At 29.8% G+C, this 24,096-nt stretch overlaps 1 protein-coding gene across 1 annotated transcript in view; it reads left to right on the forward strand.

The window, feature by feature from the left end:
* The first annotated feature begins 1,637 nt into the window (after positions 1–1,637).
* Positions 1,638–24,096, forward strand: part of LOC106458887 (dedicator of cytokinesis protein 11-like) — a 168,422-nt gene continuing 145,963 nt past the window's right edge. The window contains 7 exon segments of the mRNA XM_022385244.1: positions 1,638–1,975; positions 9,550–9,666; positions 10,533–10,705; positions 13,670–13,733; positions 18,003–18,101; positions 19,162–19,293; positions 23,564–23,753. Of these exon segments, the coding sequence (XP_022240952.1) occupies positions 1,874–1,975; positions 9,550–9,666; positions 10,533–10,705; positions 13,670–13,733; positions 18,003–18,101; positions 19,162–19,293; positions 23,564–23,753 (877 nt within the window). The 5' untranslated portion in view covers positions 1,638–1,873.

Raw genomic sequence — 24,096 nt, forward strand, 5'->3', positions numbered from 1 at the left:
TGCACTTCAAGGCCCACTTATTTATTTCGCACAATAGTAAAGGCCCCTGTATGCAGTTGATGACTCGTTAGTTGAGGGTAGTCACAGTTGTCCCGGCCCGCGGCGACTCGTAACTGCGCGAGTCATGATGCTCCGGTTGAGAATAGAATCACTGGTATAGAGTGTGACAGTTTTTTATGTATGCTGTTCCTGCGTGTGGTTTGGGAAATTACCTCGTGTTTAGACACTAGTCCTGAGAGTAGGTTGAGAAATCTCGATATATATGGACAGTACTCCTGTTAGTGGTTTGAGTCGTGAACATTACATATGCAACCTGTCAGTGATTTGAAACATGACTACATATATATGGACACTACTTCTACGAGTAGGATGAAACATTCGGACATACACTTATATTTATACACACCACACACACTGACATGTATGCCTCCACTAATAATGGGTGGAGGTGTGATGACACTTCAGTACGATAAAGTTGGACTTCACTACTATGTACCTACTTACCTAAGATGCCCCAAATCAAGTGTTATTTTCCTGCTTTCTTATTCCTTGTAAACAGTTGTAAAAATAGTTGTGTTTTAATCAAGTAAGAACGATGTCTAATTTTCGCCATTAAAAACATTATACATGTTGAGTGGATTCTAGTGCTTTTTCACTACACATTTTCTAAAACATGCTATTCCCATTTAATTATGTGACATTCCACGAATGTTTGGGATAGTTTACTTACCGTGAGATGGAATTTTCTGGGTACTTTTAATAGGCAGTTTCGTCTTGTTATTTTGTATATCTATGCAAATTGTCAAGGGAAGCTTTTAAACAAAACATTAACTGTATAACTGTGAAATGTGGTAGGATGGGTAGGTATATTACTTAATTGTACATTTTTCACGTATGCTTTTGCATTCTAGTGGATTCGTTGATGTTTGACAATTTCAACACAAAGCAGGAACATTATGAAACATATGACTAAATGTTTACCCCTGAAAAAGAAAGGTCCACCTTTCGAAAGCGCTGGGATTATAGGGTTTTTATCGTTTTATACGACTAAAAGTAATTTATTTTATTGCATAATGCTATGAGCAATGTTAAAAAAAAGGTGCAGCTGCCAAAATGCATGAACGGTTTTGTAAACGACTTACATCCTATTTGTCACTTTTTACTATTTTAGTAAGTACAGACGAAAAGTATAGATTTACAGAAAGAAGTTATCGAATTACCCACACTTGTATTTAGGTGCTGCATCAAGCTATATTAAACAGACTTTAGACTTGTTTTAATGTAGATTGAAAAACAAAAACGACAGCTCCTCATTCGACATGTTTTATAAATGTATAACTGTGTTTGCGATATGTGCATATGGGGTACGTGACAGGTCATATGGCTTGGTATGTGAACGGTCCGAATGACGTATTGCGTTATCGCGTTGATGATCAGTCACGTTTAGTTTTCTACACCTAATTAAGTTTCTTCTGATTTAACTTGATATACCAGTAACAGAATACACAATTCTGGGAAACTAATTACAGACACGCTGTTATAAACAAGCTTGTATAGGTAGGGGTATCGCAGAAATAGTCTCCGACTTTGAAATCGTGGTGTCGGTATGTGGCCAGACTTTCTACTGCTCTAAGGAACAGCCGTTATTAATTTTGTATTAATGAATGTAGATGTCGTATTTTGTGGCAGTTTGCGTATGCATGGATGTATTGCACCATACTTTTAGTTTTATCATCGTATGTAAACAGCAGTTCTTATGTTTTGACTAATCGGCACTTGCTAGTCAATGTTGATAAACTAAAACACGCAATGCAACTCAGACTCGGCCGTTATTTCAAACTGTAAGCTTCACGAGGTATTTGCTTCTATTCCTATGGATACACCGTCTACTGTTGATGCAATTAACATGTCTTTTTTAGCCTGTGGTCTGCTTGGAAGATTTGCTGTACAGTTGACATTGTCAGCGTCCAACATGGTCAGTACTACTTATGTAAAAGTTCACAATTGCATGCTACTGCTAGTGAAAACAAAGAGGAACGCCTATATGGAGGGTATAGTGTTTGCCAGACTCACATTTCATGTTTATTTCTGATACCTTTATTTTGTTTTTGGTAAATAAAGATCCAAATAGGTTTTGAGACATGTAATTCATAGTCATACCAAATACTGATATGCATAAATGTCGCATACTTAAAAAATTAGTGATAGAATTGAATGATAATGTATTGAGATAATTGAGTAACAGTAAAACACCCTGTAAATAAATTATGGAAAAAAAAACTTGTAAGTTAAAGATCTGTTAACAACTATTCTCAAAAATGTTTGACAGAAATAGGTCAAATCTATCAGAAATTAAATAATACTCAAAGACTAATGAGTTATTAGGGCAGATATCAAGGTCATAAAAAGTTATCTTAAACCAAATCAATTTTCTAAATTGATGCACTTTAAATCAGTCAATTTAGTTTTTGTAAATACAAGTATACAGTATGCATATTAAGTTATGGGTTGTTTCACTTAGGTAACCATATTTTTTAAAAAAAGATTTAGTGGTCAACTTGAATTCTGTGATAAAGGGATCAGTCACATTTTTTTTTTTTTATAAATTTTCATCAGAGGTCAGATTTGTAATAGTACTTGAAAATGGCAATACATTCTTCTCTTTCATTTGTCACAGAAATAGAGATTGGTATATTTGTACACTAGGTGCTGTATTCCTATATTCATTATTTGCTTTTAGATATTAGTTTTAATATATATGTTTTAATTTATAGCTATATTTAAGAAGTTTACTTTACTGTTTGTTTTTTTATGATGAACATTGGTAATGGTATACTGAGAAATTACTATTATATAACATCATAATATATGTAAAAAGAAAATTAATTGTAAGGTTTTGCTACTTATTATGTATACATTTTGAATAAAAATAATTTGCAAGTTTAACTTTAATCAGTAAAAAATTCCATGTATAGATAAACTTTAAATTCAGGTTAACTGGTGTAGCTGAGAAGTATCTATTTTATACCTATGTTTTATGCTATGTGTAATAGATTATTTAGTTGTTAACATACAGCCTGCAGTACATTTAAAGTTTTATTTTTAAGCTTTAACTTCAGGTTAACTGGTGTAGCTGAGAAGTATCTATTTTATATTTATGTTTTATGCTATGTGTAATAGATTATTTAGTTGTTAACATACAGACTGCAGTACATTTAAAGTTTTATTTATAAACTTTAACTTCAGGTTAACTGGTGTAGCTGAGAAGTATCTATTTTATATTTATGTTTTATGCTATGTGTAATAGATTATTTAGTTGTTAACATACAGACTGCAGTACATTTAAAGTTTTATTTTTTCATTATTTTGTGAACTGTACAAGTCTGCTCACTATAATTCCTAATTTTAAAATTTTTCTTCATTATTTTTCAAATATTCAAGTTGCCAGTGCCCTATGAATAAATCATTTTTTTCTTATCTGTCACTACTTCCCATGTCACTAACTTGATATTTGGAAATTCTATTACACATTAAACAATGTAATGTTATTTAGGCTGCAAATTTTTCTGTTCCCTGTCCAATCTTAGTAGTCAGTCTGTTATGTACTTAAATTAGATATGCTTATTAATAGAATTTTGTATCTATTTTTTGACTGACACAAATCATTTTCTGAAAGGTCCCTTTCATTCAGTACTACAGCTATTGGCTGGGCTGGACCAGCAGTGTAGTTTTATGACTATCTGATATGCTGTTTGTATGCAGTAATAATATTCAATACAATGGTGTTAAATGCCTAACCTTGAAAAGTTGACTAAGTTCCTTACTATGCGATATAGGTTTGTACATTAGTATAGCTTAACATAAGAGAACTAAAGATTTTTCACTTATACACCTTATGAATATATAGTGTAAATATAAGGTACACTTGTGAATATTTCTTCTGAAATACTTGTTTAATTTATATTCTACTGGTTTTCTCAGAAGCAGCAGTAAAGTCCAAGGAATTTCTTGCACAGTAGTTCAATATAATTTTATGTTATTAGGTCGGCTGGTATGAAGCTAAGGTTAACAGATGTTAAAAAATTGAGAAACAAAGTAATTAAATATTTCTAATCTGATAAACAAAACTAGTCAATGTAATAATAACCATAATATACAGTATATTGTAATCTGAAGTACCACTTTTTATTGTTTAAGTGGGCTTATTATTACAGAACCGGATTTAACTTGTCAAGTCAGTCTACTTCATTCTTAGAAGAGAGGTGGGTAAAGCATAATAGGAACTTAATATATGTAGGTTCACATACAGAAATGTTATTGTATTTTATGATTATAAAACTACTACTACTCCTCCTTGAGAAATGTTTTTGATCTTCTTGTAGGTTACGTTTTGCAGTACATGTAGATTACTTTATATTTACTTATTAGTAAAAAATGATGAAGTGCGAAACTATCAAGTTTTTGCAGTGTATGTACATTTTACACATAGGCTATTATTACAGTTTCTTAGTGTGTATATGTCTGGCTCACTGTTATTGTATTTTAGTTCATACATATTACATTTACATCTGTTATAACTGTTATATATATACTTGTTCATTGTTCCATACAGATTGAGCTTACATCTGTTTGTTATCTAAAAAAATAGTTTTTGAAATTGTTTTGTTATTTATGATAATTCATTTTTCAAAGACCTTCACAGTCTTCAAACAATGGGTATGTATTCCACACACTGATGGAATTGCTGGTTAAAATGATTGACCTATTGAATATGAATATATATTTTTCAATTCAGCTTCTCATGTGTAACATTAATAAGGAGAATAGTTAAAATTAACAAGCATTTTATACTAAACTACAGAAACTTTTCATTAATATTAGCCTATGTTATATCTAACTCATTCAGTTTAAAATGTGATTCAGTACTGGAATATGTACAGGGACTTGTACAGTGTTTTTTAGCATTAGTTGATGAACATTTTCTTTTGGTTTTTCAGTAGATTCTATTTGATGTTGCTCATAAATGATGGTAGGAGCATTGCCTCTTTTTCATTGAATTAGAACCTTGTCCTCCACTGCCTACAAATTAGTAATAAGTGAACTGTTGGAAAAATCACATCTAATACAGATTGGTAAACAATTAACCTGTGAATGTCTTACTGATGACATGTTTTTTTTTTAATCAGAATAAAATCATGGTATCCTATTAGTGGTAAGATATATCATTTGTCAAGTTTTTTCTCATAAAAATTGTTGTATAACCAACTCCTGTAGCTCAGATCAACTATGATGTTGGCATGTGTCTATCCTGAAGAGGGCTGATCATTATGTTTTAACTGAAGTACTCCCACTGAAGTTATAGGCAGTTTGTAATAGGCATTTGTCCATTTGTTTATATACAACATGTTAATCACTTCTTAAATGCTTAACAAAACATTAATGTAATATAAATGAAGAAAATTGTTTATATATATATATATATATATCCCAAAGAAAAGTTGATTCCTTTTCTTTATTTTTTATAATTACCTTTCTTTTGAAGCTGTACGTTTTTCATTAAACAAGTAAGCGTTCTTCAGGTAGCATAGTGCACACTGGACTTTAAACATGTTAAATGAAGAGAAACAGCCAGTATCCAGTGAAAATTCTTTATTTACTTTATGAATGCAACCATAACTTAGTGTAAACTTTTAGAAAAAGGTTATCATTATTATTTGTCTGAATTTCTCAAAAAGCTGAAGCCTGTCTGATGATATAAATTTCTAAAAAATGACACTGATGTACTGTCAAACACTCAAAAACTACAGACTGCCTCCCTTAAAACTTTTCACTAATATTAGTTATTCACTGTCAAAATCTCTAAGCATTTATCTGCTTAACCTTCATGCTTATGAATTTAACTCCAAAATTTCCAATTTCTACAAATAAACAACAGCAGATGAAAAACATTTCAGTTTAAAAAATCTTTCATGGGGTGTTTATCTAGGTCTGTCATTCACTGCATAATCTGTTGTCCTTGCAACATTTTATATATTGGTGAGACAGGTTGTAAAGTTAGTGAGAGATTTTGTGAACACAGAAGATATAATATTAATGGTAATATTAATGAGCTAAGTCTCTGGACATTTTTTGCAATGACAAATACAGTCTTTCACGTACCAGGTGTGCTAAAGTTGAATGTTCCTTATGTGAATGTGAGAAACTGTGCCTTATTTATATCCTAAGAACTCTTTCATTTTCCCCAATCACAATTAATTTATACAAAAAAAAACTTTCATTTAATGTTTCCTTTTAACTAATTGTTGATTTTTATAGTCCTTTACTGTGACATAAAATTTATATCTATGCCCTACATTCTTTTGTGTGTGTTTCTCATTTTCTTTAACTAGTAGCTTAACATCATTAAAAGAGCAGTTGCTGTATTTTCTTCCCTTTATTTCAATTTATCTTGTCGTACTTTTTTAATTCATTGACATTTATTTTGTTTTATTAATTTATTGTGTATCATTTATTTGGATGTTATTGTATTGTTTGTTTCATTTATATGAAAATGTTTTAATGTTCATATCATGCAATGTATAACATACCATTTCTTTATTCTGCTATTGTTATATGATTTTGTTTCTCATATGGTTTTATAAGAATTTTATCATTATCTGATGAAGGACATTGGCACAAAACATTGTTATCATTTCAAAATCAGTTTAATGTTTTCCACCTGGTGTTGTTTATTTTTCACAGGTAAAATTTCTTTCCAGTTCTGATGTAACTAGATAATACTTGGCATGAAACTAACATAACAAATGCTCCCTGATTTTGAAAGATTATGGTTTAACTGCCAAAAGATGGTGAGGCATTAGAAACTAATAGGCCTAAAATCTGTGATAAAAATCACCAGCTAAGTGAATTAACTCTCCAACAACCTAAATAACATGCATGGGTGTTATAAATATTGTTTTAGTTCAATCTGCAATCTTCCCAAACTTTCAAGTGTCCATGTGCCTATTACATCACATCAACTTGAGAACTCACTATAGCTAACAATACAAAAATCAAAATATTTAAAAACTTATTTCACTACAATATTTTATTGAAACTATGGCCTTTCTCTAAGTTGAAAAGTAAAATTAAGAAAAGATCAGTTTCAACAAATCTCTACAAAAATATTTGCCATTCTGATAATAAGCTATTGCAAATACATTGTCTTAATTATAAATATTTATTTGAAAGCTTAAGTTGTTACTTTCATGTTGTTCAAATTTTAATTCTTCTTCAGTATCCAAATATGGTGGCTTACAATAAAGGAATTTTTTTTCATTTCTTTTTAAGTTTTAAATGCATAGTTTTTCTCTAGGCTTACAGTGCTAATTAAGAAAGGAAGAACACTTATGAGTACTATAGGTTGCAATAAAAACTCAAAGCACTAGTCATTTGAAATTCGCTAACTCCTTCATATCAAATGTACTACTAAATTTCACTTAAAATCATACTTTGCAAGATTGTCAAAACAGAAGTATTTTATTTTAATATTATAAAGAAGTATATCAGTCACCAGTCTTAATATTTAGGGCAAAAATAAAAAAATGTTCAAATGCAATAAATTTAATGACAGTTTTCTCTACACAAACATTTGCAATGTTTGTGGATTGGGCTATAATAATCTAATATTGTATTTTCTTTATATTTCAACCGTAATGATTTTCAATCCAATTCCTCTATTAGATTCAAGTTTCTACTTGATTAAGATCTCTGATCAATAGAATGTTTGGTACAGAAAAAATATTGTTGGTATACACAGCAACAAGATATGTTTATATCTGCAATACAGACAATGATTTTACAATGGGAATAAATGCATTGTTGCCAATAACTTTACATTTACAAATACACAATTGTAAATTTACAAAAGAAATTTGAAGTAGCTCAATTTACAGTTGGTTATTTAGGCCAGCAGTAGGTTATTATGGAAATCACTGAATTACCTGCATTAAATATTACATTTTAAAAAGGAACTGTAGCAGTGGGGAAACATATTAACAAATATTATAGTGTGAACACCTTTTCAAGGCAACTGAAACATGATTATAATTATTTATACTTGTCAAGTATAATTAATGAAAATATACTAACTTCAGAATATTTCAAGTGCCCCTATTAATAAAAAACAACAACTGTATTTTCTAGTTCAAGCACATTTTATTTTGAACATTCAGAATGTTTATTAAATACGGTGAATTCCTTTTAATTGTAACTGCACTTTACCAGTTTCTTTCTTGAAATTGAGCAAATTTTGTAGGAAGTCCCATAGCTAAAGGACAGGAAAACTTTTTGCAAATTACAGAAAATTGCAAATAACTGGTTTACATATGGTGGGCTTTAAATGTACCTGATGTCAAGGCAACTTGACCGGTGTTTTAATTTTCATTCAGTGCATGATCGGGGAATATGACCAGTGCAGTTATTAGATAAATGAAAATGGTTGAATTTAGCTATAAACTGTCAGTCAGGACCATGGAAGATAGAAGTTGTATTATTCATTTTGTGGAAGTCTTGTTATTCACAGTACAATAAAATTAGTCATTTGACTTTTGTCACAGGTATTTACTGTTGACTGTAAAGTTATTCTTACAAGGGCATAATAACTGGCATATTAGCAACTCTAGAAAAGGTCAAGCTGGAGGCACTGGCCAAATTTACATGAAATAGCCTACATGTATTTGCAGCTTAAGTTCTTTTCACTCCAGATATGTGTACTTTGTTAGACCTTTTTGCTCCAGATATGTGTACTTTGTTAGGCCAGGGCATCACCTTCTTTTTTACTAGTTGACTGAATGACTGTTATGAATTGAAAGGCTATAAATATTACAATGTAGATACTAAAAAAATATTATCCTCATTCACATTCAGTTTAATTTACATTAGGTATTTCAGGTACAATATAATGTAGAGCTGTGTAATTATTGGAATTTGATAAGCAATTAATTGTCAGGCTTATTAATTGATTCTATCCAGCTAATCAATTATCCTCACATGAGGCTTTAATAGCAGAATAATTGAAAATATTGAAATTGATGTTTCCAATTATTACTTAGTTGATTATTTTTGTGATTCATGACACTAAATAATTAAGCTGAACAACCACAATATTTTTGAAAATGAGAAATTGATTTAAATCACAGTGACAATATTTTGATTACTTAGATAATTCAATTAATCAAAAACAGTAATACTCAGAAACATTGAATTTTTATAAGTTGATTAATTTCATGACATTAATCAATTTAATTAATTTCAATTAATTGGTGATTTTACTTGATACTAATTGATGTAATCAATGCTTATAGGTAACTGAATAATTGAGTTATTTGCCCACTATGTCCATATGTTGTTTGGCATGGATAATGAATATGTCATTATTTTATTGATGTGGTGTAAAAGAAATAATGGTATATTACATATAAAACTACAGATGGTTGATCCTTTTGACACTGAAATTTTCATCCTTGAAAATAAAACTATTAACTAGTAAATATTTGTAATCTCTTACAGGTAAAACCACAGTTAGTTGAACCTTTGGACTATGAAACATTTATCCTCAAGAACAAAACTATTCTTCAAAATGATCCTCAGCGAGAAATGTTGCTTTTTCCACTTGATGATGTATTTGTAAGTTGTTTACTACATTTACTATGTTGATAAAACAAGAAATTATAGGTTTTTCAAATCATTCATTTTTTAATTTATTACAGTTAGATAGAAAGATATATTGAGTTTGAAAATAGAATGGCAAGGAAATTGTCATATGATGGATAAAATTAGAAAAACTTGTAGGTGAACTACTAAAAAGAGAATGTAACATACAAAGCACTGGTTTTTAAAAATGTTAATGATGTTTTGGGATGATAGGTATTCTTACACATATAGTGATGCTTTTGTTTTCTGTGATATTTTGCTTACAGTACAAGCAGGTATTCTTACACATATAGTGATGCTTTTGTTTTCTATGATATTTTACTTACAGTACAAGCAGGTATTCTCACAGGAGTACTATATTTTTGTTTTAAATAAATGTTACTTAATAGAAGTTACTTTGAGATATGATTCTTGTATCTTTTAAGTGATTTATAATAGTGACATTGTAAAATTGTATTTGTCATGATTGAAATACATGTATATATATATATTGTAAAAATCATTTACTGTACCTGTTAAAGCAAAAACTCATCAGTAAATTTTACACATACAATTGTTCTAAGTGGTTTTGTTGTTTCTTCTTCCACTGTATATGTTTTCTCATAGTTTAATTATAAAATATTACAGACTTAAAATAATATTTTACCTGCTGCTGTATTACATGAAAGGATTTTTTAATGTATTGGTTTTTCTTTTTTTTTGTTCTTTTTTTCTAAATAAGTGAGCAGATAAACAAAAGAAACCAGTGCTGATTTTGCTAAAGATTTATATAAGAGCTTCAAGAAAGTTTAAATCTAATGTAATATTGAATTTTTCTTTGGCTGTTTTTGATTTTGCAGCAAATTACAGTCAAGAAGACATCAAGGACAACAGTTTCAACCATCCCACCTGGAGCTGAGAAAGAAGCCCAATCCCTCTTTGTTCAGGAATGCATTAGGTCTTACACAGCTGACTATAAGGTTGTCAAGTACAAGTACAGTGACTATTCAGGAATATATCTTCAACTACCTGTGTGAGTGTAATATAACAATGTTTTCTTATTAGCTTCTACATTATACATGTGTAGTAGTCATACTAGAGGTGACAAAAATATGTGATTTAGATTTAGCTGGGATGTGTATTTTGCAGTGCTCCCACCTCCTCACACTGCTACTGGGACAAATGTTTCTCATTGTCGACACTGTTTACACCTTCATCTGCTGGATCCTGGTTCATCATCACCACTATCGTCACTAGATGGAGAGCTAGCATCCTTTTGTCTCATTGCCTCACGCATTTGAACACCACTTGACTCACTTTTACTATCTTCTAAGCAATCTGAGTCAAATGCATCAAGCATATTCACATAGTAATTAGGGTTACTACTCGCTGCTTTAGCAATACAGGCATAGTCAGCATGCTGCTGTCGTACATTCTGCTTAGGCACATTGTTGGCTACTGAAGGTTTGAGTGAAAAACAGTGAGGGAAACCATATATCAATATTAGATGGGATGCCAACAAATACTTTTCAATTCATTTTACTCCCATATGTCATAAGCAGCAATTTTGAATGACAGTGGAAAACATTTGTCCCATTCACAGTGGGAGGGGGTGGGAGCACCCAGAAATATACATCTAAGCTGCAGGGAAAAGGTTAAAATATAAAAATCGTAGATTATTTTGTTTATGTTGAAGTTAATTGTAGATGACCTAATACATAAAACCATTTCAAATAATTTATGAATTCAGTCTATTGGTATCATAAGGAAAGCATGATATTTAAGATATATCTTTGTCTCAGGTGAGTTTATAAAAAAATTAATATACAGAAACAAATTTTTGAATTTTTCTTGGAAAGTTTTAAACTATTTTAGTGTAATAGTGTTTTGAAAATGAAAGAAAGTAAGAAAAGATATGAATAAGTTATTGTTACGAATACCTTTGAACTTTGAACTTATACAGTGTTAAGTTGTTAAACTATATAATTTTAGGAATAGAAAGTTTCATAAAACAGTTGAAAGAAACATTTTAAAATGAGTACAAAAAGGTATTTTGAACATTAAATGCTATTCATAGCTAAAAATATATGTTTGTTTTAGAAAAAACCATTCATAAAATATACTGTATGTTTTTTGCTTTCTGTGTTAAAATGTAGTTTAATTGGTTTTTATCCTTTAATGTGTAGGAGGTGAATTCAATTTAATACATGAAATTTGAAGTTTTACTTTCTTTGAGCAGTTGTAATCTGTTATTGTTACTTAAACAAAGTTTGATGTTTTGTTTTCAGTTTGTTTGATTAATATACTTGTATTTAGGAGGAGTAAGATTTCATAATCTTTTAAGATTTATTTTTCACAATTTATTTTAACTACAAGTTATTTTTGAAACATGATGCCTTTTTTTCCCTTTAATCAGGAGTAGTATTAGTCCAGCATTTTAGAGACATGCTTTTGCAAGTCAGTCTAACCTTTTAGATGGTTACTTTTACATCCGTGTCTAGTCTTCATTGCTTGTAAGTCTGGACGAGAGAAATTATATCAACTTATATCCTAGATGTCTGCTGATGCATGTAATGATATACGAGGTGGCTTGTTTTGATAGTATACACTATTTTTGAAGTGTAGAGTCTTTTTTAAATTGTCTTTTATGGTAATATTATTCTCAATTACATATATATAGGATCACTTTTGTAGAACCTCTTCCAGTATCTGAAACTTTTAATTCCTTGTGTACCAATTTTCGTTTAGCCTGAGCTACTTAACAGAGCTGTACAACATTCATATGGAGTTTACAGTTGTATTTTTAAACTGTTTTGTGTTGAGACCATTTTAAAGTCATTTAAAATGTGACAGCAATGTTTGGTGTAAAACCTATATGTTGTTTTATGCAATAATATAAAAATAAATATTTGTTTATGACAAAGAAACATATGGTTAATCTTCAAATATAAGCTTCATCTACTGTTACTTTAAAGTTTTAATCTTTAAATATGATTTTTTGTTTGGACTGGGCATTTCACCAAGTTGGTTATCTGCTTTACCCTTCTGTCTTAACAGCTTTCTTTATCATTTTGAGCCCCCCAGTGACTCACCTATAAGTCTGAAGGCTTATAATGCTAAAAACTCAGTTTTGATATATGTTGTGGGCACTGCTCATTGTGTAGCTGTGTGCTTAATAATGGTATTTATCAAACTGCATTCTATTTTACTTGAGAAGTAGTAACCACATAAAATTAAAAATATATTTCTTTTGCTCATTTCTCTTACTCTCTACCCCTCTAATGAACATGTCTTATTGAGAATGTCAAACTTTTAGAAACTGGTTTTATCTTTATCCAAAGAACTTCTTCTAGAACCAATTGTTTTCATTTCCCTCCATATTTCTGGGTTTTAATTTTTTTCCATTCTATCAATGTGATTAGTTCCCTAGGATTAGGATCATTGGTACTGGAATATCTTTTAAGTTTACATTTCAGTAATATAAACAGGACATAATAAGATATTTTTTAGCAGCATCTTCCTCTCTTATAATGTTTCATTATTACTGTTGAAATTTTCATATTTAAACAAAATAACTCATAACTGTTGAGTATGATCTCCATTTTTTGCATTGCAGGGAATGAAACAATTTCATTATGATACATAAATGGAAATATGGACTATGTAAATGGATTTTATCTAAAGATCATAGCTCCACTAGATGAGGACTAATATTGTAGTACTCCGATGTTACACATTTTTTGCAACTTTAATTAATATTAATAATATTGGTGAAATTGGTCATTTTGTTGGTTGTTTACTCCTAAATGGCTGAATGTCAGATAATATCCTAATCAAGTTGGAGACCTAAAAGGATAATTATTTTTAAAATAATAATTTCTTGGTAATATTTACTTTTAAATGCATTTCCATCTAACTCTTAATTGCTTTTTATCCAAGTTATCTGGTGTAGAAGTTGCAAATTTTTAAATGTATCATATCTAAAATACATTTCCAGGATTCCTAAGCCTACAAACCTTCAAGATCATGTGTATGAAGTGGATACAGAAGTTAAAGATACGGTAAAATGTTTTTTCCCATATAATTACAGTGTTGATAACTACCTAAATGCAATTTTAAAAATGTGTTATTGGCTTTGTACGTGTTTTAATGTTGAATGATGTTAGAATGCAAAGCTCTTTGAGCACATTTTGAAAATTTTACTTTCTGTTGAATGACACTACCTTTTCTTGTTTATATTGGATCCTTTCTTGACTTGCTGGGTCAATGATTATTTAAATTTTGGTTATTCTTTCAGTATAATTGTGTGAAAGTGTCATTTCCTGGTGGTACATAAAAATTGTTAACAGAAGTTCAGACCTCTTGTTAAAATTCTGGAAAGTGGTCAAATATAGGGACAAGAGGCTGCTCCTTTTGGTTTGTCTACATCTGTAGTGGGAAGCATATGGATTTCAAATGAAATAACTATACATTGAACAGTATTGTGAAATGTGTTATAAGACATAACAAGTTTTGAGAAACAGACTTCTAGAGCGAAACTTAAGATTATTAGATCAGCTGTAACTTTGCCTTAACTCATTGAACATTTGTTGTGGTTATCAGAATTGGTAGCAATGCCAAAATAACATGTATATACACATCACATATGTGTTTACCAATAATTAGTGAGTTCATGTTCAAATTCCCAGTGCAACACAGTCAAGTATGGCCATTTGAAGAGTTTTGTTATGGTTTGGTATAAATAAATAAATGAATTTTATCATGCTTCTACCTTATGAATTTACTGTTTAACCATATTGAACCTAGATGTTTATTCATATCACTTTTTGCTTATGCAAGATAATCCCCAGTGTTATAAGTTAAGGCTTATAGGGAACTGTCATGACTAATAAACCACAGGGTTAATAAATTGGTTAGCAAGAAGCTATTATGAAACCTCTGTGATCTTCTTGAATATTTCACCCACCATATGATGTAAAAGAACTTACAATTGTACTAACAGAATAATAAGACAGGATTCCCCTAACTTTGTGTGCCATGTGATCAAAAGTATTTGAGGATATTTATGCACCACAGGTGGTTGTGACTTACAACGTAGTATTAATATCTCTATTAAGTGAATTCATGATGTTACTAAAACATACTTGAATTTCAGCCCTTCTGCTAAGTATGAATATAAATAGGCAGAGAAAGAGAGAACAAACAAGGAGACTTTTGTTATCTTTTCATGAAAGGGAATAATAGAAACAAAGTCTGAACTTTTTTTTTTTTTCTGTAGCTAATACAGGAATTGAAGTTCTTTTTGATTTCATGTTATCTATCTACACACATTTTCATATACTCCAGTGGTTTTGTCTTTTTTCTGTTATAACTGTTATGCATCATAACAAATGTGATTTTGGCAAAAATAAGGTTTTAAAAACCTGTAAATTAGACAAATTCAGATTTTATTTTTATAAGTAATAGCATAACATTGAATTATTTGTACTAAATTGTATTATTTAATGAAATTTGAAGAGAAATATAATAAAAAAATCCCAAAATACATTTGAGACTCTAAATAAGTGCTCTCTAAGAAAACAATTTGAAGTTTCAAATAATTTCATCCACTAGTTTATTGTTGGAACAAAATATAGCACGACTTGTGCTGGTTATGCAGAAAATTAGTAGCAGGTAGAGGTCGGGTTGAAATAGTAAAGGTACAATTTGGCCAAAAAGGTTTGGGGGTATTATGAATAAATTAAAAAAAAACTAAACAAATAAAGAAAATGGGAAAAATTATGAAAAACAAAAAGAAACAACAAAAAATAGGCCTAATCTTTCAGAGAAGCCTAATTTTGTGGTTAACCATTTCCAGACAGTTACAGGTGAAAGGCCATTTCATTGTGTTTGTTGACTAGCATTCAAAATTTTATTGGACTGCTATTTCATGAATTTATGTCAATAAGTTTCATATCAAACTGTAGATTATAATTCAAATTTTAGTATTATAAATTACTCAGTTTCGTAATTTAAAAGTAAATATATATAAAAAAACACAGTTAAACATTGATTTTTGTGTGTCACGTGGTATGTTGAATGCAGCATTAGATGTTTGTGATATCAAAATACTAAGTCTATAGTTTTGTATGAATTAGGAACTCAAATTACTGATATTGACAAACTAGAATAGAAAATAAGAACCTCCTATCTTTTCTGTTTGTTGATATATCACTCATGTAATGAATCAAATACAGTTGCCCTGCTCACATCTTTCCATTTTTAGAAATGGTCCCTTATATATATACTTACTTCAATATATGACATGAGAGTAACCAATCAAAAGCTCGAATTCGATAACGAGGAACCCACTTTGAGACTAATAATGGCTGGAGACGGCTTGAATGGGTAATGAAGAAAAACTTTAATATAAGTTTAAAATAACAGCAAATGTACAATGTTTCGACAAGGTTTTGTCATCATCAGTTTTTCTTCATTACCCATTCAAGCCGTCTCCAGCCATTATCAATCAAACGCTCCCCCTATTGGCTTTCTCAGCCATTTTCATGTGTTAAGATGTCATCTATTTCTTTCAAACCAAGATTTCAAGGAGCTAGGTTGTGTCTTTATAGTCTGCTTGAAATTTAATATTTTTTTAGACTGAAATACAGATTAATTACTAAGCTTGATAAATTCTGTGGTATCAATATAGTAATTAATGATTTTTTAGTTATTCAACTGTATATATAAAACCTAAGAAAATTATTTTGTTTCATATCTTCAGTGTCCAAAATTTTAAAAGGCTTAGCAACTGAGTAAAAAGGTCATAACAAGAAGAGATAATTGTTTGCTTTACATCTTTATTTACTGTTCTATGTTTTAAGAACTTATTTCTAAATAGCAATAATCTGTATTCATATATAATGTATAATGATTGAAATGTGACTGTATTTTACAAAATACTAATTTACTAAAACACAGCCAAGACAGGTCACTTTGTAAAGACTAAAGGTCAGTTTTATGTTATTGGATATGGTAACATGAGTGTACGTGTGCCATGTCATTGTAACTTCTATTAGTCAGGTCAATATAATAAAAATAATATATAATGTTATGAGATTTAAGCTATTTACTCTAAACATTTATGATTTCATATTATAATTTGTTTTTATTCTACAATGAAAGAGACATAATTTATTTCCCAATTTTTTAATGGTGGTTATGAGATCGGTCAAATCTCCCGAACCCATACAGATATTCGTTACTGAAAATAACAGATAAAATATAAAGTTTTTTCTTAAGAAACGTTTGATAACTATCTGGACATTAAAAAGATTTTGCATGTGAAATTTGAAAATTTCTGATGCATAAAAGTATTTTTTATTTTAAAATGAAAATTACTTTGCATGTCAGATAGGCAACATGCAAAAAAAAACAAAAAAAGGCATGAGAACAACATTGCTTTACAAACCTTAAGACTTAATAAAAAAATTAGATATTTTGCATATGAAAGCTTTGTAATGTTCACTGATAAACTGCCAAATTTCATTAACATATGCTCACTAATTTAAAAGTTATAGCATGAAAATTATAACAAGCACAAACTGGTTATTAGGTTGGTCCTAGGGACCGAGCCTGTACTGAAATAATTAAGTACCAAAAGGAGGAAGCTTGATCTTGCTGAAAGCTAGATGATTTTTTCCCACTTATTTTGGTTCACTTTGTTTTTTAAGTGTCTCAGATTTTTTTGTACTTTTCTACAATTCCTTAAACTATTCTTAACCATTTTGAGTTTCTCATTTTGTTTATTTTTCCTGGACTTTGCTGGTTTATTTTCCTGTATTGTTTTCACCCAGTAGTGAGTCCTCTTCTTTCCTTTTTTTTTTAATGTGATTTTTGAACATGTGGCAAAAAAAAATCAAATTACAAAGTAAACGTTATTTGTATTTGATATTATGGAGAAAATAAGTTCAGAGAGATAGTTGCAGAGGCTTGATGTATGTTGTTTTTTTATTCAGTACCATATTGTTACAAAAAGATAGATGTTAACATTGTAATGTTTTCTGTAATACTTGTAGTAGCTATTTATTTTTTTTTATTCTTGCAAAGTACATGTTATTAGCCACAGCTGTTTTTCTTAAGTTTGAAAAACAAAGATTATGCTTTTTATGTATTACAGATGTATTTCAGTATAACTGTTTATTCATAAACGTCTATTATAGATGTTCTAAGTAGGATGAATGAATTTTATACTACAATTAAACATCTTAAGTAGTTTTTAACGATACTTGACTAATGGTTCATCAAAATATTATTAAAAGATAATATGTATTTTATGTATTGACTTTTAGATCAGTATAGTGAATAGTCATAGTGGTATCACCAAAGAAGGCTATATGTTAAAAGGCCCAGAATCTGGCAGTGACAGTTTTATAAGTTTAGCAACCAAGGTAAGTTAATAGGCTTCAAAACTTTTATCTTAACTGAACTACATCATAATATTAAGTTAAGACATTGTTTACACATCAGTGTGTATAGAATATCATAACTGATATCACACATATAATACTACTAAATGTTATGCATTGCCATTTACATGAACAACTTAAACCCTAATTTTATGACAAGGAACCCATTTTGTGATTAATAGATTTTGGAGTTGGCTTGAATGGGTAATAAAGAAAACGTTTTTATTAGTTTCATTTAGTAACAAATTTACAATGTTTTTTTACCTGATGGTGGCAAAACCTTGTCAAAATGTATATTTTGTTACTATGTTAAACTTATAATAAAGTTTTTATGTTACAAATTCAAGCCTAAACCTAAAAGACATGTTGTCTAGTAAACAATGATATAAATGAGACTTCAGTTAAAGTTTTGAATGTTGTAATTCAGCCTGTCTAATGATCTCAAGCATTGAATGAAAGACCTTGTCAGCATTAGCAAAGAACAAAAAAGGTATAGTTAACAATCCTATTATACGCTTATCTTACTGCAAATCTACATTAGGGCAGCAAATAATTGTGTGATTTAAATCATTATCAGTTTTATTATAAAGTAATATCTCGCATATGTTACAACTAAGTATGCAATATTTTCAAAACCTTTGAATCATACATTTCAATTTTCAAACAACGTTGAAAAATGTGTTTCTTTTTGTGTTTTGTAACTAATAGAACGTTCCTACATTTTTCCTGTATAAATATGTTTTAAAACTGATCATTGAACTGATTTCTATGAATTTGGTTAAGTTTTTGTTGCAGTAATTTACATGACTGTTGTTTATGTGTTAGTAAAGTAACCATTTTAGATATGATTTGTTTTTTAAAGTTTAAAAATAATTTTTTATCCAGTTTTCAGGTAATTTGGTATGTGTGTTTTTGCTAGTAGCACAATAAGCTGTATTTTCAAATCTTTTTTTTAATTAATTAATTTTTCTATAACATCTTTAGCTTCACATTATTTGTTATTCAAATATCACGTTGAATTTTTTTATTTTCTTTATTTTAGTCGTTTAAGAGAAGATATATGACATTACGCCAACAGGTAGATGGTTCTCACATACTAGAGTTTCATAAAGATGAACGTAAAACTGAGTCTAAAGGCACAATATGCATGGAATTTTGCAATGCAGTCATTCGAGTGAGTATTTAAATGAAATAGCTTGTGTATATCATGTAGTATGTAAAACTTTTTAATGATCGAACTATCCAAACATGTTTCTCTATATCTCTTTAATTGGTCTTAAAGCACAAGATGTGTATCAAAATTATATTAGTATTTTTTTAAAAACAATTTTGATACTATTTGTATTAAATCAGCATTTTTGTTGAATTCTGCCATACTTTTTTATTTTACCTTTTTAATTTTATTGGCTTAACCAATAAGTGAAACTGTGAGTTATTTACTATTCCAGAACTGCTTTATTGGAAATTTTATGTTTTACTTCAACTGTTTTTCTTATTTTGGTTTATTAAAAACTTCTCGGATGATATTGCTTTAGCACTTATTTAAGATGGTTCCTGTAATTCTTTGCTCACACGCACAGGAATGATATTTTAACGTTTACAGTTGGTCCTTCTACGTTTGCACTTGTGTTCAAGGTCAACATAAAAAATGCTCATATTTGACAACTTTACTATTCTAATACTTTTTTGGTTGTCATTGAAAAATGTTCAGAGAACTTCAGATTTTGAGAGCTAGCAAAAAACAAGAAAAACTTAAGATTCCATTACTAGTAAAATCAAGCATGAATTTAGAGTGAGATATTGAGTTAAGCTTTGGTGAAAATTGAATAATAAAAGCTATACTGTACATGTAAATAAGCAACCAAAGCAAAGTGGATAACAAAATTTTGGGTTAATTAGAAACAAATAGATCGTGATTGAGCCTCGGATCCTAATGAATATAAGATAAGGAAAAAGAAAGGGCTTTGAAACAAAGCATATTGAAAATATTTCTAATAAAAGGCCACAAACATCTCATAAAGCTGTCACAAAGATATTTTTATTTTCATTCAACTTTGTTTGCTCTGCTTGTTTTGATAGTTCAAGAAAAGTTCAGTTGTCCATTTTTATTTCTACTGTCATCATGAAAGTGTTAGCACAAAAGGTCACCGAAAAAGTAAATTTCAAAAGATCCAGAAACTTTGATGCAAACAAAAGCTTTTGTTTATCTAATTTTTATCATGAGCTTGCTTTAAAAAATTGTATACCAAGGTATAAAATCACCTACTTTTGATGTAATGTTTAATATATTGTTTGCATTGTAAAAATTAAAATTTTTAATTTTATAATAGGTTTTTCATTTTCAATTTACCTACAATAACTTTTACTTTGGAAACATTAGTTAGGGATGAGAAATTTCCACTGATTGGTAGTTTCACACACATTTTAGGACATGTTACCATTCTCAAGATCGATCCAACTCTATGCTAATCTGCTATTTTTATAGGTTCAACTAAGATGGTCAACTCATCAACATCCAGATCCTGAAAATTATCTTTATCAGTGGCATTTAGGGAGCAAGTTCTATAGTGGATGTTTAGAAGGAATGATGTGTACTTCTATTGGATAGTGATTATCCCATACTCTTTAACCTTTTTACTCCTGAAGAAGAATAGGCAACTATTTAAAAGTGATCAAAATGATATTTGTATAAGGATGTACATTTTTATCTGAAACATGTTAATATGTAAAGCTTTCATACAGGGTCAAAAAGAAAGTTTAATAACATTGAACACTGAAAGCTGATCACACAGTTTCTTCTGCCGAACAACAATAACTAGACGTTTTCATCAACAACACCAAAACGTGTTTTGAAAACATGAAAAAAAAACAAGGAAACCAAACACCACATCAGTTTCCATTCAGTATGAAAATGAAAAATCTCCTCAACACAGTTTACAAAGTAGAGATGCTTGTATACAAACCATCTTGCTAATGGAAACTCTCACAATCAGTGGGAAATAGATTGACCTTTGAAGGAAAAAAGTTCCAGATTCACTCAATTCAGTTATTTCATTGTTCAAGCAATCACAATTTGAAAACACTTTCAATATTCTCAATATGTTCTCCAAAACATTATCTGAAGCTGAAATTAACCTTTGAAGTAAAGGTCTTAATCTCTCTTACTTTTAACTATCTAGACAATCTTCTTACATCAACTTACAAGGATTTGGTCACAAACTAAGGCTTTGGGAATATTTTTCACAAAAATTCAGTAATGCAAATACTCATAACTCACAATTCAAAGAGAAATCTGCCTAATTATCTTCCACCCCTCCCAAAACTCACTTGAGAGGACCACACTTGGAAAGCTTTATCACTACCATTGAGAATGAAGTAATTTGAACCATTAACTCCAATTCCAAAGTACACAATAATCCTTTCTGCAAAGAATGTGTTGATCTGATTCCACTAAAACATGATAAAGATACTGTTACTAAACCAGCTTACACAGGGGCACCATTGTCATCCAATAAAGAACTGACTATGTCAATGAAGCTTACTGACAACTTAATGATACTAACTACTATAAAAAAGTAAATGAATACTTTACTCCCCAGTTTGTTCAAACTGTTGATGAAATACTGAACAACTTGCAGAAAAACCAACACACTAGTTTCAAAACTCTAAAATTTCCTTTTACCTAAACACCTCCACTCCAGGTCACTTTTACATGTTATCAAAAATAGTTCTGGTTATTTCTAACACGTATGCCTACTGAAAATGTATCTGTATAGGTGGACCACCATGTGAAAGGCTCTTCCTCCCCCCCCACCCCATGTCTACCATCTTCCATTAGAGACATGACAAACTTTTTGAATTTGATTGTGACATTAGCAGTAAAGACCCACTCCTTCTAAGCACGTTTTTCTGAAACACACTTACCTCCTTTCACACTTAAGCTTTATCCTGATGATCTGCCCATCTAAGCATTGGTATGAATCTCACCTTGCTTGCTCCAGCCTTTATACCACACTACGTTACCCAAAACAAGTTAAATCTTGTGATTCTGTCCATCTGTGTCAATGTCCATTTGATTCTTTCAAAAAACTATGACTAAAGAGGTTATAACCACAAACAGACACATCCAACAGTATCTCAAGCAATGATTCCTTGAAGTAACCATCGCATACAATCTCCTTCCATGTTCCACTGATTATTAACTATTATCAAAAATTGAGAAACTTACCCCAGATCCTGAAAAACATTTTTCCTCCTTCAGCTTAATGATAGGCTAAAATCAGTTGTATTTTTTTATTTAACACACTGTATAAGTTAACCCTGCAGTAGCAAGCATTGCCAAACCTGCAAGTTTGTACAACATACAGATAAATTCTGTGGTAAAGAACGAAAAACAGTACAAAATCACAAAACCACCAAAAATGTTGTTTATCTGATTCAGTGTAAGAAATTAAACTTCCATTATATGGGACAAACCACCACAAATATATATATAAAAAAATTAACAATCACAGATCTTCAATTACCATGAACAAAGAGCTTCCTGTGGCTAATCAATTTTATATGTCCAACCACTCTCTTCATTAAACTCATGGGTATAATGCTGGTTGCATGTCAAAAAGAGACGGTGGGTTTAAAGAAGCTTTCTGGATAGCAACTTTGGATGCTGTCACACCAAATGGCATTATGTTTGATACTTGGATTGTTGACCATTTCTTAAAATAGCTCCAAAAAATAACTTGTTCATTTCCATACTCGATATTTAATCTAGAGTTAGTAACCTTTCATTTTTGTCTGAATTATTCACCATTTTCTAAACCTGTAAGGGTTAATCCATGTTTTTATTCTATTCTATTTCTTTAGTTTTGTTTTACCCTTTAACAAAAATTAAATGAAGGTTTTTATTAGAATTTTTATATTTTATTGTTTTTGTTTTGATTTCTCTAGAATCAAGTGCTTTTTCTCTTTTAACTTTTATATATTAAAGAAAAAAACTTTTATATTTCTATCTTAGTCTTGAGTTATTATTATATATATATGTGTGTATGTGTGTAATTATTTTTACCTTTTTTGGGTCTTTTGAAATGTACTTTATTTCTGTTGTGTTTTTCTGTTTTAACAATTCATATATAATGGACTTGGCAGTTGTATTTAGTTCTTTGTCCTAACTTAGGTACAGCTAAAATTTCTAAATGTGTTAATGAAAAGTAAAATCTGATATACAGAATACAAGTGATGTGTAATGCCAACTTAAAAGTTAAATATCCATTATTGAGGTTTTGATGTAAAATAAGAATAATAAACTTACAAAATCAATGAAGAATAAATGAAAATGGAATTGAAATTCAAATACATTTAACTTTTATACAATAAATGGAAATTTCATAGTTATGAAACACACATAACTAACTTCTTAATCTTATAATAGATATTTATATTTTAAGAACTCTAAACGAGGGAAGTTGAGCTTAGAGTTACGAATGGCAGATGGCCATAAATCTTACATCCTAGCCACAGAGAATGAAGCAGAACTTTTGGACTGGATGAATGTGTTAAGTACTGTAATTGCTAGCAACAACAGTAAAGCATCTGAAGATGGGAGACGAAAATCAACAGTTTCATCTGATAGCAGTTGTAAGTAGCTGCAAAGTATTTAAATAATCAGATAGAAATCGTATGCTATGACTAACTGAAAAATATTATTTTTGATGATAGAAGATATTTATGACAAAAAGTAACTAATATTAGCACTACATGTTTTATCAGAAATTGTACATTTTCTCTAGTAAAGATATATAAGAAACTCAGAAAGTAGCTCTTATTTCATGAGAAATTAAATATTTCGTCAGATATAGTTGATAAACATATGGTTTTATAGTTGTTAGGGTTCATATGAAATTACCTTGTTTTAAAATAAGGACTTAAAAACCTTTTAATCCCAGAAATTTGGAAAAGTAATGATATCAGAACACAATTC

Source organism: Limulus polyphemus, unplaced genomic scaffold, assembly GCF_000517525.1.
Source record: "Limulus polyphemus unplaced genomic scaffold, Limulus_polyphemus-2.1.2 Scaffold528, whole genome shotgun sequence".
NCBI lineage: Eukaryota > Metazoa > Arthropoda > Merostomata > Xiphosura > Limulidae > Limulus > Limulus polyphemus.